The sequence below is a fragment of the Setaria viridis genome, chromosome 8 (genome assembly GCF_005286985.2).
Source record: "Setaria viridis chromosome 8, Setaria_viridis_v4.0, whole genome shotgun sequence".
NCBI lineage: Eukaryota > Viridiplantae > Streptophyta > Magnoliopsida > Poales > Poaceae > Setaria > Setaria viridis.
The window spans coordinates 40,248,601-40,266,806 of record NC_048270.2 but is presented as its reverse complement, the minus strand read 5'-3'; the positions used below and the strand labels follow the sequence as shown (position 1 = coordinate 40,266,806).

Genomic DNA, 18,206 nt, shown 5'->3' with positions numbered 1-18,206 from the left:
TGACAACCGGCACTAGAGGGGGGTTTGGGACCCGTACTATAGCCACTTTTTCCAGTAGTGTAGTGTGTAGAACATCTCCGGTAGATAGACTCTCCTACGTACACTACACCATAGATGCTCATCATCGCCGGCTCCCAAACCCCCATCACCGCCAGTTTTGCAAACCATTGCCTAACATTCGGCAGTGATGGGGTAAGCCATCACGGCCGGTTTGGAACCGGCGGTGATGCCAATAAAAAAATGTGAGCCAACGGCCCTACCGGCCGCATCCCAGAGCCGGTGAGGGGGAGCTGCGGCTGGCCGGGACGAGGGAAGGCCAGCGGGTCGCGAGGGAGAGCTGTGGCCGAGGCACGGCGGTGGGATGCTACCGGGAGGGAGAGAGAGGGGATGGGGGGAGGGAGGGAGGGAGACGCACCTGGACAGCCACCGGACATCCACACTCGCTGTCACCGAATCTGCTCCGTCGCGCCCCATCCTGCCCGCCACCGTCAGATCTGCTCTGTTGCACCCCTTCCTCCCACCATCGCCGTCGGATATGCTCCGCCGCTTGTCGCCCCCACGGGGCGCAGCTGCTTAGCGCGCTGGTTGCCGCCGCCGCTCCTTAATGCCGCCATGAGCTGTGAGGGGCATGTGGAGGGGGAGGAGAGGGGAGGCTGGGAAGGGAGAAGGAGGGGGGAGGAGAGGTGGGGACGGAAGGGAGATGGGTGGCGCGGCGGGGTGGGGAGGGTGGCGGAGGGAAGGAGGGGAGGGAGGGCCGGAGAGATGCAGAGGGTGGGAGGGCTGGAGAGAGGTGGAGGGAGTGATGGAGAGAAGGGGAGGCTGGGGGAGGAAGGGGGGTGAATGGGGGAGGACAGCGGTAAGGCTCAAGGGGATGCGAGCCGATGTGTTAACTAGATTCAATAGAAATTTCAGGTCCGAACCAACCCTTTCACCGACGGATTTCAAGACGAGCTGGTGGTGTTGACTTTCACCGCCGGTTTATGATTGGAACAGGTGGTGATGGTAATTTTCACCGTCGGTTTTCACCTCCTACAGCTCCATTTCCTTTACAACCGGCGGTGATAGGCGTTGATACTATCTCACCGCTGGTTTACATAATACCGTTTCAAAGGGAGCATCCAAAACATTTAATTTCTACGCATTAGCAGAGGTACCAGTAAATCGGCAAAACGTTGTCGTAATTTTGGTAAAAAACTTGAGGGGGGTTGGGCAGTATTTGTAGAGCTACATATTCAAATTTCTATATCCATTTATTGACTAATTTATTCTTTGTTTGTATACAGTAGTAGGCTAGGACCCTCACTCGCTCTTCTGCCTAGGAAAGTAAAAGGCATATACGATGCTGGTCATGTGCATCTTTTCATGATCAAAAAGAAAAAGGCTTGCATTGGAATGCCGGCCACGGGAAGCGATCTTTCGGGAAAGCAATCCTGCACTACATGTCGGAGATATAGCTCTAGTGTAAAGGAAGGCATATCTTGCATGTAGATGTAGCTAGGGGACGGCAGCAGGCACGCAACGCAACGCAGCCAATCCCTTTAATTTGCTCCTATCCACATGCAAGCGAGCCTCGACCTGCAAATACGGGCAAGGAAAGTGAGATGAGCTGAGATCGCCATGGAGCGACTTACCGTGAGTGTAGCCACGGGCGCCTTGGGCCCCGTCCTCGATAAGCTCACCACTTTGCTGAAGGGCGATGAGCACAAGAGTGTTCGTCAGCTGGCTGGGTGCCGGAGCAACATCGAGTTCATCAAAGACAAACTAGAGCGCATGCACTCCCTGCTTCTCAGCATATGGGACAGGGAGGATCTTGACGCAGAGTGCAAGGAGTGGATGATAGAGGCTCGGGAACTGTCCTATGATATGGAGGATGAGATCGACGACTACTTCGTGCACAGTTCGATGAGCGACGGTAGTGACCGACGCTTAATGTACCTTTTGAGGAATCTTAAGATCAGAGTACAGGAAGTATCAAGCCGGTGCCGCGAGCAATGGGCTCTAGCTCCTGAAGAAGCCATCTCCAACAAGTGTAACAAGCGGAGCGTGAACCCTCGAGCTGGCTTCCTCCACAAGGATGCGTCGGAGCTCTGGGGCATGGGAAAACCCAAGCAGGACCTCATCAAGTTGCTGCAAGACCACGCAATGGTATGCATCCATGGATCTGCAGGGATGGGCAAAACAACCCTTGCCGACCTAGTGTACCATGAAATCGGACATGAGTTCCAATGCAGAGCTTTCGTTACACTCTCCAAAAGCCCTGATATGCTGGAGGTTCTCGGAGCTATCCTCAGCCAAGTAACTAATGGTGTACAGTCCACGGGTAGAAGCTCAGAAGCAGCAACCGAACAAAATCTCATCGTCGACATAGTAAATTTCCTCTCCGGAAAAAGGTATGAAACATAGACCGCCCCCCCAAAAGTTGGAAAATTATTTGTCTAGAACGCAAACATCAACCCAAGAGAAACAAAACCATCTAATTGGGTTGATCTTTTGATGATCTGTATCTGTATTATCCCATAGGCATGCACCCAATAGAATCAATGAGAGAAATATTTCATGGTCGTAAGGATTAGTACTAAAGTAGGACACCATTACAGAGGGGATTAGGGGCTATGATCTCTCTGTTTTCACCTCCGATCCGCTGGAGGATGCAGAAGCCATTCGGCTTAACACTGAGGTCCACGCACCTGCTTGATGCACGCTTGAAGCAGAGCTCGACAAATACTTGTGCTACGATGTGAGGATGCTGTTGGCGGCAGTTAGTTAGTGCGCCAATCTGTGAACCGCAAGCCCACAGATCATTATAGTTTTTCTCTTAGAGTATTCCATCCCAAGTTTATCAATATGTGGATCGGCATCGAACTAATTAGAATCTTCTATCAAGTCTAACGGATCAATCTAACATGAAGTGCTGATTGCATATAAAGGCAAATATGTTGTAAAGATTAAGGCATGATGTATAAGGGTAGATCACATCCACAGATATATATGAGATAACACCACCAAGGGTAACAAGAGCCTATCATCTTCTAGTTGCAGTTCTAGCCAACGAGCAAGCACATCATGCATCTTATCCAAAACAATCTTTAAACTACTATCTCCAGTCAACCTCCCGAAAACCCCCACCCTACACAGAAACAGACCCTATCATGATCCCCCTATCGACGCAGGCAGTTTAAGGGTACGTCCACAAGTGAACGTGTCTAGGGTAACCATACTAGATCTAATCACCATGATTATATAAAGCATGTTGTATAGTCTATCATTGCATTGGACTAAGGAACAAACATAATCATCATAGATAGAAAGCATAAAATGAGGCATCGAGTCGTTAACAGATCGAATGATATGAAAAACATTGCTCGCATAATAGATGTATTAGATCATCACCTCCGAGTACATACCATCGATGATCTACTACTAGCTCCTGAACTCCACCATGGCACAACTACGTAGGGAGTCAATAGCGGTTAGAGATTGGCCTAAGCCATCTCCTAGACAACTCCAAAGACTTGTGGCGGCGCTCAGCTCCCTTTGGTGAATGGCCTAGGTTTTGCTAACTCTTGGTGGATGGATCAGTGTGCTGATGGAGAATGAGCATATTTATAGCCTGGAGATGCCATGGGGCAAAGGGCACGTCGATCGGAGCTAGAAACAGGCCAGGTCGATTGGCCTGGGTCTCCTGGGATGATCAGCCTAGGTCTTTTCTCCACCTTGCCGACCTCAAATGCCTGAACTTTTTATATAAAAGTTGTAGATCTTTTTGAGCTATATAATTTAGACACCAAATTCGCTCCAATCCAAGCTCGGATGAGAGAGATATGCCTTGTGCAAGATCTGCTGCTTCTACAGGCCTTCTGGCCTGCCAATATTGAGGTTTCTTTAGCTTGACCAGGAGATTAACTTGCCAAATCACCACATACTTCATCTAAGTCATCTGGAATGGTGGTTCGTTGAATGTGGATACGTTCGGAGGTAGAATTAGGCCAGGCCGATCAGCCCACCCTCTTTTGGGCTCCGCTGGTGCTCATCTTTCTCTTGTAGGCTCCTTGTTTTATCCAAAGTTCAGGTCCAAATCGAGCTCATACAAAAATAGCCTGTTTATGTCATATTTCCTGCCATTTTGCAATATAGTCCAAAATACAACACATATGCGAATACGGGGTTATTTCAGATGTCAAGTGGCTGGTTAGTATAAGATTTAATCAAAAACACCACTTAAATACTTAAATAGTACTAAAAATGTGGCTATAATGAGCACCAGCAGATGCCTGTGTCGTTGTAGTGGTGGTGTCAGCTTGGTGTAGAAAGACAGCGACCTTCCCATCATTTCAGCGCTAGATAAGGATCGGCTAGCATCAAGTGATTCTATTTGGGAGAGGCAATGTCACGGGTCCAGTAGTGAGGGACGACGTCCCCTCTTTTAGTGTAGCTATGTGCGATGAAGGGCCTCAACCATGAGTTGGTTGGCACCCCGATCACGGTTCTTTGATAGGGAATTCGACTCCTTGACCCGGTCTTGTGACAGTTTGGCTGATATCATTCCAACATTCTCCTCTCGATCATTATTCTCCACTTAATAAAACAATACACCAAAACAAAAGGACTACAATAGGCAGTTAAATACTACCCAAACTAGTGACTATTGTGCACCATTCTATCTCGAATTGAAGATTTTCTTAGTATTATGTGATATGGTTGCATATATAATTGCCCATTTTTATTTCCAAAATCAGTATGTAGCTTCCTTGGCAGCTTTAATAAATTATATTATTCCACTATGTGAAAAGTGAAAACACGTTCTATAACGAGAGATAGGTAACAGGCTCACAACGAACGTTACGTGTACCTATATCGGTAATGGTTGTCATAAACGAATGTTACATCTAAGGCCTCGAGGACAGCAACCGACAACACGTTATACTCCATTTCAAAATCGACCAAGTCGTCAGAATGTTATCCAGTCCTCTTCCGGTCCTAACCCTAGCCGAGAAATGCTCCGCCACCACCGCGAGATCCGCTGCTCGGCTCCATGGTGCCTGCCTTCCTATTGTCCGTGCTGCCGCTCCGGTGTTGCCTCATCTCCCTCGACCTTGACCCCTCCTCGCTGCCGCTACCTCCTCCAGCCCCAACGACCCAGTATGCCTTCTCTCTCTTTCCTTTGACCCTTCCCGATACTGTCTCCTCCTCTAATCTAACCTGGCGGCGCTTCCTCTCCCTTGACCTCGACCCCTCCCAGTGCCACCACCTCCTCAGGACCCAATGCAACCCGGCACTGCTGCTTCCTCCTCGAGCCATGGTGAGTTCCCTCTTTCTCATATCCTATGGATGCATGGATGAATGAATATGCGTTCACTACTAGAAAATGTGCCTCTACTACCAGTGCTAAACCCCCCTCTAGTACCGGTAGGCAATCGGTACTAGAGGGGTCCCCTCCAGTACCGGTACTAGAGGCGATTAAAAAAATAAAAAAATCAAAATCCCCCACCCCAGCTCCTCCGCCTCCGTCGCCGGCCCCCTGCTCCTCCGCCCCTCCCCACGCCGGCCCCCTCCACCTCCGCCTCCTCCTTCTCCTCCTCCTTCTCCTCCTCCTCCTCCTCCTCCTCCTCCCGACCCCCATCCCGCCGCCGCCATCCCCCTCCGCCACCGGCCCGTCCACCCCTACCGCCGGCCCCTCCTCCCCCGACGCTCCTCCTCCTCTGTCCCCTCCTCTCTCTCCTCCCCTCCGCCTCTGCCAGAGCCCCCCGCCTCCGCCAGAGCTCCCGTCCACCGCCGCACCTGGAGAGAGAGAGAGAGAGAGAGAGAGACCAGATCCCGCTGCTCCCGCCGCCATCCCGCCGCACCGCCTCCATCCTCGCCCCGCCGCCATCGCGCTGCCACCTCACCTCACCGCCGGTGAGGGGTGAGCGGAGGGGTGAGGGGAGGGGAGGCAGGGGCGGGCGGAGTCCCATAGGGAGGGAGGGGAGAAAGGAGAGGAAGGGCCGGCCGGAGCTCTGGAGAGGAGAGGGAGGGAGAGGGAGAGGGAGTGTTGGAGCAGGCGGATCAGCTGCGCAGGGTAAAAAAAGGCGTGCGTAGGAAGTGCGGATGGTTGCCCCCTAGTACCGGTAGGGGAACCATCCGCACTTCCCTGTGCACGCTTTTTTTTACCCTCTAGTACCGGTTGGACTCCCCCACTGGTACTAAAGGGCCTCTGGGAGCTGACACATTTGGAACCGGTACTAATGCTAACATTAATATCTAGTTCAGAAATAATAGGTACTAAGGGTAGGGATGAAAGGTCAGTTTTCTAGTAGTGGTTGGATCTATGGATGGATGGATTGTTAGAGGAATGAAAGGATTAATGCTAGGGAAACATATATGGTTGGATATGCATATATGTAGTTTATGAATAGATGGATTAATTTTTTAATAAAATGTTTTATTATATTTTTGACATTTGCTTTTTTATTGTTTTCTTGTATTTTAAAGAAATGATCTGACCTCAAGCATTGAAGCATCGTGCTAAAGCCCATCTAGTAGTTCGCAAAATAATGTTGTGTGCCGGTCACTTAGTAGAATTTATATCCGCAAGCATTTGAGAGCCGGCGCTCGGAGATTCGAGTGCACTCATGTGGCCTATAGAAATACGAGTGTAGAAGCACGAGTTGATGTGCTAGTGCATGCTAGTGTCGATACGCATTATCAGAGTTTTTACTTAATTCATTTTTATAGGTATTTGGTAATAGTTGATGATATCTGGTATTGGAAAGCATGGGAAACCATCAGGACGGCTCTTCCAAAGGGTGGCCCGACTTGTAGAATAATTATCACAAGTCGTGTTAATAATCCTATAGCTGAGAAATGTCTCACCGAAGAAGGTGCATTTATCTACCGGCACAGTGGTATTGGTGATGAGGATGCTGCAGCGCTATCACGGGGATTTGTTAAGGATGATGAGATGGCCCGTGAGGTTGCAGATCTGTGCTGTCGTATGCCACTAGCAGTAAGGTGTTTCTCAGAGGCAGCTTCAACATGGGCGGGGCACTACTGGCCGTGGCATGCGTTTCTGGAAACTAAATCGGAATTGAAACCACTGGTTGATAGTTTACGCCTTGGTTACGACGATCTTCCTGTTCAGGCAAAGACTTGCTTGTTGTACTGTAGCATATACCCTATCCGCTACGAGATTGAAAGGCATGGCTTGGTGAGGAAATGGATGGCTGAAGGATTTGTTTACGACGAGGAGGCAGCAGAAGCTTGCCTTGACGAGCTTGTCTTCAGGGATCTGTTGCAGCCAGCAGAAGACCGGAGGCACTACTACGGTGTGCATCCCATGATGCGAGCCTTCCTTGTAAGCAAATCTAAAGAGGCTAGTTTTGTTGCTTGGCATAACTTCTATGGGTTATTCTCGGATTCTTGTCAGCCCCGTCGGCTGACTTTTATCGGTTTCGACACGACATGGCAGGGCGACAATAGGTATGCTTCAACAATAATGGATGTATCGCGTACTCGCTCCCTTGTTGTTTTTAATTACCCGTGGCCGAACACCGGTTGGTGTCTCGTCCCATGGGAACAGTTGGAACATGTGCGAGTGCTGAGCATTGAACAAGACAGCTGGGTTGCTCTACGTGATATTGATCTGGTGATTATGTGTAGTAGGCTGCTCCGGCTGAGGTACCTGGATCTCAAGGGGACACCGCTCAATGTACTCCCCCCGGGAATAGGGAGACTGCAGAATCTTGAGGCCCTGGACGTAAGCAACACCATGTTCAGAGAGCTACCGAGAGAAATTGGAAAACTGAAGCACTTGAAGACCCTGGACTTAAGCAACACCATGTTCAGAGAGCTACCGAGGGAAATTGGAGAACTGCAGCACTTGAAGACCCTGGACTTAAGCAACACCATGTTCAGAGAGCTACCGAGGGAAATTGGAGAACTGCAGCACTTGAAGACCCTGGACTTAAGCAACACCATGTTCAGAGAGCTACCGAGGGAAATTGGAGAACTGCAGCACTTGAAGACCCTGGACTTAAGCAACTCCACTGTCAGAGAGCTGCCTGCTTGCCTTTTCTCAAGGCCGGTCTTTGTGCTTGCTACTGTCAAATCACTGAAGCTTTTTGACGGAGACTTGGCTATTCTGCGAGCTTGGAAGAATGATAATATTTCATCTTCGCTAGTAGCACTTAGAGAGGACCTATCCATCAAGTTATGCGATGATTTCTATCAATTCCTACCTGTTGCAGGACTTAAGGTTGTCAGCAGATACATGAGAATACCGAAGTGGGTCAAAGTACATTTGGTGAATGTTTCCTCCCTGGATATCAGGCTCTGCAAACTGGAGGACGAAGACCTCAAGTTCCTGCAGGGAATGCCCAACCTCAAGGTTCTTACATTGAGGTTTGAAGTTCCCCCGAAGGAGCCTATAGTCATCACAGGCGCAGGGTTCTCAGGGCTCGAGAGCTTCACTGTCGACTGCCATCGTCTGCCACCAGTGTGCTTCAAGAAAGAGCTTCATAGGCCTGCGCAGAACGGGAACAGTGGTGACACCTTCAAGGAAAAGGCGACTATGCCGAATCATGAACATCCTGAGGCATCCAAGAAAGAGGTTATGCCAAATCTGAAACACCTTGAGTTCAAGTTCTACGCGGGCCGAGCATTAGGTGAAGGCCCTGTGGGGATCACGCAACTGAAGAGCCTCACAAGGGTTGCCTTCCGAAGTTCCCAGTGGTATAAAAGCGATGCCCCGGGTAACAGTGCAGTTATTGATGAAGTGAGAAAAGAAGCCAAGGAGCACCCCAACCGGATCACGATTTCCGTCAATGGCAAGGAGGATGGAATGGTTTCCTCGGAGACTAAAGATATGGGTTCGGGCAGAAGTGGCGCAAGTACGATGAAGGCAAGACTTGTCGACAAGGCCATTATTGAAAAAAGGGAGCGGCTGTTGAGGGCAGCACTTATGCGAGCTGCAGCTGAACAATCAAAACTCCAGGAGATGGAAAAAGCCCGAGAGTAACTGTTCATTTCGCCTCGACGAGCGAATCATCAGGTATGCGGGTCAATTTGAGTCACATGCAGTTTCTTACTTGTCGAAATCTCTCTGTATCTGTTACTCATGCCCCAAAAAACAAAGAGATAGCTTCTCTGACGCCTGCTGCATGGGGCATGGCTCTGCCTCCCGTTTTGTTCTCTGTGGCAGGTCTTTGATCATTATGTGCTACATTAACAGTTAGCACCGGTCGTCTTTCCTCGTGGATTATGGCTCTGGACTGTGTGTTCATTCAATAAAGATGCCTGGTGTTTCACCAGTCACCACAACTAAAAGAGGGGACTTGTTACATTGTTGACCCCTCCCGAAGATGTCAAGATTGTTATTGTGAGTGTTGGAACTTTGCCGTTGTTGTTTCATTTTTGCCTCATGCACATTTGTAACTGTGTTGCTTCGTCTCTCCATGCCGTGTACTGGTTTGATTACTATATATTTACTACATCTACAAACTACTTGTATATATTTTTATGTATTCGGTACTGCGTGCGTTGTCAAAAACGCAATATATATGTAATAATTTCTATATGTTTTATGCATTGGTTTGCTGGACCTAAACAAAAACATATATATTTGTTCAAACTTGCGTTTTCCCTGTATATTTGTGACATTATCTGTACGTATGCTTGGTTCTCAATAATTTTTCCAGTACAGTTTCTCCCTGTCTTCCCTGGGTGAGTGTAATCGCGTGGATTGGGAGTTTCTGCCTGTCGTATGATATGCCACCTTCACATGAAACGTTCCGTACGCCTTCTTCCGAGGCAACTTTGTGTATTCATTCCAACATTTTCTTTATGAAAGTTGGCATGACTCATGCCGGTGTTCCAGTTGTGTTATTTTCTTCTATATTCCGGATCAGTTGCATAACCGTGATATGGTGGTGTGTCAAGAGCGCTTTCTTGAAACGGATCCCTAGATATATGGGTGAAATAAGTTTTGCTAAGGTACTCCTTCTGACACTCACGGGTTTCTTGAAATTCAGGGATCTGATCAGCAAGTTTTTTTAGATAATGGACAAAATCTGGCTTCAACCTCCTCTTTCGAGGGGGAATCGGTCTGCAATTATTATAAGCAGTATCTTGTTGCCACACCCACACACAAGTTTTAGACATAATCAACCGACTTAAAATCTAATTCTCAAATTACACTACTGGAGATTCCGCGGAGATTCTGCGTTTAGTACCAGGTCATAACCTCCCTTTAGTATAGGTGGGACAACCGGTATCGCTATATCGGTATCGCCTTAGTACCGAGTCAAACAACCGGTACTAAAGAGTTAAAACTGGTACAAAATTAGCTACCACGTCGCATGTGCCCGAGGCTAATTGAGATCAACCGGTACTAAATTCTTTTTTTTCTCATTTTCTTTTTCTCTTTTGGTTGTTTCTTTATTCTACATTAGTATTTCATATTTGTTTCCTTTACGTATACTAGTGTTATACGCTAATATCTATAAAGTTGTATTTCATATATAATACTACAATATGTTGGAGAGGGAGAGGGATGAAATACACACATTTAGATAGTGGACATGTGCAAGGGCAAAGAGTGATCACGAGACACAAATACAGTTCTCATAATTAGATTGCACATGGTTGAAAAATGAGTATCAATCCTTAATCTTGAGAGCACTAGGAACTTTAATGAGCCTCTAAGGGGCATTTTATTATTTTTCTTTTTTATTTCCTTTCCTCTTCTTCTTCTTTCTTTGTTTTTCCTTATTTTTTTTTTCCTTTTTCTCCTCAGAACTTCTTGCAACAAGTACTTTACTCAGCAGTAGTTGGAGATACTGCGATGACTCCTCCCCATGCTTAGATGATGCTCGTCCTCAAGCATGAAAGAGAAAAGAAAGATACTGATGAGGTAAGTACAAAAGTCTTCAATCTTTATCAGAAAATTATTTTATTCCTCTGGAGGATCATCGACACTAAAATTCAGATGGTCCAGGGGAAAACCAACCAGGCCGATCAACCTAAGAGTGTCCAAGACAATTGGCCTGGCCCCTCCTAGCTTCTGTTTCCTCTGATTTTTTTCCACGCACGGGTGGATGCCTCCAAATATTATTTTTCTTGCAAAGGTACTAATATATCTTCTGGATACTTTTCAAAATATTCGTCAATTTTACAACAAAACCAAGTGCTACCTATATGTATGTCAGGATCTAGTTTCATACATATAGTGACATTATTAGTGAATAACAACAACAGTATCACGTAAAAAGATACAAGAAGACTTACGAGACTAACAGAGATACACAGCTTAAAGCTTGAAAATAGAGGCTCCAAACTTCACAGGCAAATGACTGAGGGTTGCGTACGCCTAGAACTCAGCATCATCTTCGGAAAACTTCACACACATTCTTCTTCTAAGCAGCAGTAAGCAAGGGTGAGTACACTTATGGTTGGTACTCAGCAAGGCCACAAAAAATAACCAGAATAACGATTTAAGTCCATCTTCAAGTTTAATTAATCATGTGAGGGTCTAGGCCGCTCTTGACCGTGAGCACGGCTGATATATCAGTTTAACACTCTGTAGAGGTTGCACATCTTTACCCACAAGTCACATAAAAGTTCAAAGAACTTTGGACCGAACCATGCGGTGCTAGCTAGGCACCATACCACACTTCCGAGGTGTGATTGCATAGGGACGCTATGAGGCCTTTATAAAGATTCCCTAGTAAGTGGTAAAATGCTAAGGTTTCCGGATCAGTATTGTGCATAAACCTCTCTCAAGACTACGAAGCTACCATAGAGCAGATCAGTCTGAGGGATAGGTTATACCCCATCTACCGCCGCCCCTCTTACCCTTTCGGTAAGATTACCCCAGACTAGAGTCTCTAATTAATTAGCCAAAACTAGAGCCATGATAGTTCTTGTGGTTGCACTATTTTCCCGGGTGGTTCTCCATGTTCCAATAAACATTATCATGATATTATGAATAAAGCATAGGTAGAAGGATGGTTAGGGACACTTGCCTTTCTCCAACGAAAAGTTACTCTTACTGCTCTTCAAATCTTGCTTTCTTGAAACTCTTAATCTTCAAAGCTTCCGAGCAGCGATCCTTCCACTCGAAGCAAACACCGGCACAAACATACAAAAAAACAAACAAGTACAACTAAGAACAATATACCAAAACAAAAGAAAGACAATAAAAGAGCATACTAAAGCATAAGTCTCGATTCTAGGATTACGCAAACGCAAGAAATGCTTAAAACTGAACTATGGTTGAAAAGATAAAGCTATCGAGAGATTTGAAAAAGAAAAGACAAGAGCTACTTGCTGCATTTATTTTAGTTGAGAAAAATAATTTAAAGATATTTCAGAGAGAAGTACCCTTAGTTCAAATTAATCTAGTCATATTTGTATTTACATAAGAAAAGATTATGTAAATCTTAGTCCAATTTTATTTATAAATATTTAAGTACATTTATATAAATTAACATTTGACTTTAGAAGAAGCATGTAAAAGCATATAAGCGTATAACTTTATATTTTGAGTTCAACTAAGCAGATTATATTAAAAATACATTTGTATTTATATTAGCCAAATTAATATTTAATTATGAAAAATCAAGATATAACCTATGTAGCTTTTATTTAGAAGGCAGAATTGAATAAATACTAATCAAATTGAATTTAATTTATGAAAAGCTAAGGTATCTCTCTAATTAGCTTTTAATTGGAAGAGTTATTTAGATAGGCGTTAATCAAATTAACTTTAGTTTATGAAAAACTGATATATAACCTAATTGGCTTTTATTTAGAAAAGGATATGAAGTAAGCATTAATCAAATTGATGTTTATTATGAAAAGCGGTGTATAACTCTAGGTAGCTTTTATTTAGAGAAGACGCATATTTATCAGGTATTAATCAAATTAATATTAAATTTATTTTTAAAGACATGCATGATGGAAAACATCAACACTAACATGTAATTTATGTTGTGATGATTCTAACGCAACATGAGCGGATAGAAACGGAGCTAAAACGTTAAATCTATGGGTTAAACGAGGTTGCCTATTCGTGATTAAGCGTAGACCCCGAGAACAGAGCTCGCGAAAAGGTGAAACATCGGGGTTATATCTGCAATAGGATCACGGACAGGATTAGATTGAAAGGATTTGAAAGGTTCATGGGTTTCTAGGAAACTTACAAGACACAAGGAAGAAGGACAAAGATAACCGGATCTTCCAAGGGCTAAGATGCAAAACTACCACCTTATCTTCTTCAAGCTTTCGATTCCTCCCGGCAGCACCATTCCAATCGGCCAGCGGCCGGTTCACCGGTGGCAGCGCGCGGGTGGCGGCGGTGCAAGGTGGTTGCGGCGGCCGTCGGCGGCGGGCAGGAAGCTAGGCGCATACATGGCGGCGCGGAGCACGCTGGGCAGCTCGGCGCGCGGCGACGCAGCAGGGAGGCAAGGCGGCGCGGCCAGGCAAGGTGAGAAGCAGGGGCACCCGGGGCTCGGACGCTCATTTTATAGGTTGAGGTGTGTGTGTGTGTGTGGGGGGGGGGGGGGGGGGGGAAGTGGAGGCGTCGACGCCATCAATGGCGGCACTTGGGGATCCGGCCGTTACCGGTGGGAGGAAGGGGAAACGGAGGGGCGACCGGGGAGGGCGAGCGGCGCGGGAGCTGAGGAGGCGCGCGAAGTGGAGCGGCGTAGGAGCACAGGTGGCGTGGCGCGCGTGGTGGAAGCCAAGTGGCGGCGTAACAGGAGGTTGAAGAAGGCCCCGACAGGTGGGGCCCACCTAATCAGTGAGAGGAAGGGACGGGCTCGGGGATGGTGGGCCGGTGAGGAAATGGGCCGGCGGAAGAGAAGGAAGGCCGGCCTGCGGAAGGAGAAAGGGAAAGTGGGACGGACCGGTGCGGTAGCAGGCCGAGCGGAGAGAGACGGGCCGAGGGAGGCTGGCCTGCTGGCTGCCGTTGGGTTGGGCTGAAAAAAAGGAGGAGGAGGAGGAAAAAGGCCGGTGAGAGGAGATGCGAAGGTGGGCCGGTGAAGAAAAAGAAAGAAGAGGCCGGCAGCCTGTTGGGCCGGTTGAAGAAAAAGAAAGGAAAAGGATTTCCTTTTTTTAGAATTAGTTTCTCATGTAAATAAAAATCCAAAAAATCTTGATAATTTACTTAAGCCACGAAAAATACTCTAAAAATCCCAAAAATTCAAGAAACATTCGTAGAGATATATTGGGACACGAGGAGTCCAAATAAAATACTTGAAACTCATGAAAAGGATTCTAGAATTATCTAAAAATTGGACTTAGCTCTCTAGGTAAAGGAGAATAAATTCCAGAAAAAAATTGGAAAATTCTCAGAAGGACTTGGACAACATCTAAATGCATTTTTTAAACATTTTCACTTGTGAAACACGGGAATGCATCGGCATTAATGCAGAGACGTAGAATCACATTATTTAATTCCGAAAAACATACAATTCTTTTTCCTATACTAAATTTCCCGTGAAGAAAAATAAATGTTGGGAAAATTTTAAATTATAAAAAATCATTGTTTAATTATTCTATTTAATCACGTTCTGAAATTCAAAAATTTCAGGGTGTAACATCTTCCAGTTGTGGTCAAGAAGGTAGTCACAAAAAATCATAATTTTGGGTTTAGGTTGGATGCCCAGCAAGGTTTGCGAAATGTCTAGTGTAGAAACTCACAATGCATGGACAGAAAGGCTAGCAAGAAAAAGTTTATGCAAAGGAGATGGCTATCTTCTAAGTCTCATTCCACAAAAATCAATTTTAATCCAACTCATCAAAATATAAGTTTGCAATCTAAGGATTTCATCATGAAAGATTATGCACGTATAAAGGCTCTCTAGGTAGAACTTTGCAAGAGATTCACAAAGGTAGATAGCAAATGAATTAATTTTAAACAAAAACAAATTAAGTTATCAGGTCATATGTAAACTTAAATCAAAGAGGAATATAAAGTTTTTGGGTCTATAATTTAGTCATTTAACCTCCACAATTAAAAGAGCCAGTATTTAATTAATTTAAGTTCATTCCATATAGAGCAATTAGTCAAGTCATATACAACATTGTATAGGTAAAACAAAGCGACAACATTCACTACGGATTTCCCAGATTTGTCGTGTGCCGTGGGCACACACGACGAAGACAAAAAAGCACTCGGCAAATCGTTTGCCGGCAAACGTCACTTGGCGAATCCTAACTCGACAAAATTATTAATATCATGGTGAGCATAAGGTGATGATAATCATTATTTAATAAATTATTAACATCATGGTGCTCAGCCTGAGGGGAACCTTGGTTCGTCACCGGCCGGTGTCAAGCCAGGGAAGGTGAAGCTGAAGATTCGGAACGTGTTGCTGATGTATTTGACAATGCCGCCTGCCATCACCACAGATAATTTACCCTATCTCATTCAGTTAATTTTGGGTTCTTTTCCTAATACAGGATAGCAAAGAGTTCATCAGTTGCAGGCTTTTCCCTCATTTGCTAATGTCCAGGAAACAAGCGTAGTTGCCAGTGGTTTTAAGATTCATAAGCAGGTTTCATTTTCAAACAGTGCCACTAAAGAACAGTATCTCAACTGCATCTTACAATTCATTTGAACTGTACCAGTAACTCAACTTCCACACTGCAGGAGCAAAATCCAATGTGTAATGTGCCTATCCCTACTTTCACTGCTCGTAACCAGATGAATGTCACCTCAACACAAAAGGAGAACAGATTCCTCAAAAGGTTTTTGCCTTTACTCTTAGAAAAAATGAACATTATCCTCAGTCACTGTATTCCTTTTGTGCTGCCTTTATCAGATTGTGCCTGAGATGGTGTTCCTATTTGCCAATGTTTAGATGCCTTCATGGGTCAATGAAAACAAAAGTGAGTGTCCTGTTAGCCGTCCTCCTGATGTTCAAAACCAAGCAAATTCAGCTGCAAATGGTGTCGGTGTGAAGACACGAGTTGAGGACAGGCAACTGATCCTCAAAGTCACTAGTAGAGAACTGACTTTCAATCCTCATCCTTCAGTCTCGGTTTAATGTAAGCTCAGGAGAAAAAGGGGTGCGCCACGGTAGGCTAGAATGGGGCGCATATTTATTCCCAGTTAGTATTCGCAATCGGGACTAAAGACCCCCATTTTGCCCCGGTTGCAATGGCTAGATTCTGGGCACCGATGGTGCCAGGTTTTTATCCCGGTTGGAGAGCCACCCTTTTGTCCCGGCAACTGGGATAAAAGGGTGGCATTTTCGTCCCAGTTGGAGCCACCAACCGGGAGTAAACTCGAACCGGGAGAAAATCTTTTCCCCTTGAAGCTGCAGGACAGAGGCCTTTCTTCCTCCTCCACTCGTTCAGCTCGAGCCACTCCACTCCACAAAGGCAGAAAAGCTCATCCTCTCCATGGCGCCGAAGCAACCCAGGGGAGGTGCTGCCAAATTTTTTTCCCTCATTTCTGTGGGGACTTCACTCATCCGAAGTATTGTAAAGGTTAGCTACTTCATTCTCCATTCATTTATAGTTGTTATGCTTTGTTTTATACTTTAGAGGGGGAGAAAAAAAAGTTTGCTTGTTAGAAAGAGGAAGAATGCATGGAGAGGATTTGTATTAATTTATACATATTTTTGAGCTACAATGTATTAGGGATAGCCCGAAATAGCCACCCTCAACCTCGCCCGACACGAGCCTCCCCTCAAGATTCGATAGACTTCCTTATCTTCAGACCCAGAAATTTGGCTTCGGATAACTCTCTGAAACCCAGCTTCGGGGTCAACGCAAGAACGAAGTCGAAGGTAACGCGACTGTCATTGGCTACCTGACCCAATAACCGCTGTTTTGTCCTCGCTATCTTTTGCAGTAATGTAGGTAATATCGAAGATAAGTTGTTGGAAAGGCACAGGCCTAGGGCTCCGTAAGGCTTGAAGCTCCGTGATCGAAGGGTTGCGGCACAAGATCACATCCAGTCAAGTACTTGCTGTTACATGGAACCCGAAGCAAAGGGAGCTCCGAGCGCGAGGCTAAAGGGTGCAACGACGTGAACGACAAGGCAGCGTCAATCACCGGATCTTGTGAGAGCGCGAATCATGCAACTGTCAGACGATTCGAAAAACGTAACTTGTAAATGACCTAAATATAAGGTATATGCTGGGAATGTAGTGGGTAGCGGAGGGTAAATGTGTAAAGCAGAGATGTGCTCCGGACACTATAAAAGGGAGCCCTCACCCCGATCTAAATTTTTACGTTTAGCATTTATAAAGAGGCCAATCGCCTTCCGACCATGTTACATCTTGACTTCGCTAGAAATTGAGACGCAACATTCCTCCTCTACTCGTCCAGCTCGAGCCACTCCACTCCATAAAGACAGAGAAGCTCATCCTCTCCATGGTGTCGAAGCAAGCCTAGGGGAGGTGCTGCCAAATTTTTTTCCTTCATTTCCATGGGGACTTCACTCATCCAAAATATTGTGAATGTTAGCTACTTCAATCTCCATTCATTTATTGTTGTTATGTTTTGTTTTATACTTTAGAGGGGGAGAAAAATGAGTTTGCTTGTTAGAAAGAGGGAGAAAGCACGGAGAGGATTTGTATTAATTTATACATATTTTTAAGCTACAATGTGATGGATAGTTTGAATGTGAGGGAGAATGGAGAGTAAATGTGAGGTAGAATGGAGAGAATTTCAATTTTATGTATTAGAAAAAATTAGAGTAAATGTGTTGTTAATATTTATAAATTAGTTATAAAATTAAGGTAAATAAATTGTAGGTGTAATTTCATAGTTTAGTACTTTTCAAATAGAGGTAAGTAGTAGTTATTTTTAGAATAAGTAAATTATGTGGGAAATATATAATTTTTTAATAGTTTAGTTATGTGCAAATATGAGATAAATAAATTGTGGTACATAGAGATGGCTACTGCTGCTGGAGGTAGTGGTGATGGTGGGGGAGATCGACGTTCCGCTCGTTGCAAGGGGAAAACCATAGTTGGCCCACACAATAAGCCGAAGAAAATGAGCGCGTGGGAGAAAGCAGTGCTTCGTTATTTGTGAAGATGTCATGAAGATGCTATTGTGGCGAGTCAGGAACCTCCTTTTGGTGGTCGTTATGCTCCACCGTCAGTCCCGGGTGTTTTAGGTCATTATGCTCCACCATTGCAAGAGGTATAAATAAACCATATGATGAGGTGGGGTCAGCGAAATCTTCATCTTCACCGCCCAACGATGCTTGA

General features: G+C 45.4%; 1 protein-coding gene across 1 annotated transcript; it reads left to right on the top strand.

Moving 5' to 3' along the window:
• The first annotated feature begins 1,483 nt into the window (after nt 1-1,483).
• Nucleotides 1,484-9,561, top strand: LOC117833833 (disease resistance protein Pik-1). Its single transcript, XM_034713432.2, has 3 exons — nt 1,484-2,390; nt 6,712-9,025; nt 9,176-9,561. Exons 1-2 carry the CDS (start codon nt 1,618-1,620, stop codon nt 8,990-8,992), a joined length of 3,054 nt encoding a protein of 1,017 aa, XP_034569323.1. The 5' UTR covers nt 1,484-1,617; the 3' UTR covers nt 8,993-9,025; nt 9,176-9,561.
• Nucleotides 9,562-18,206: the final 8,645 nt, after the last annotated feature.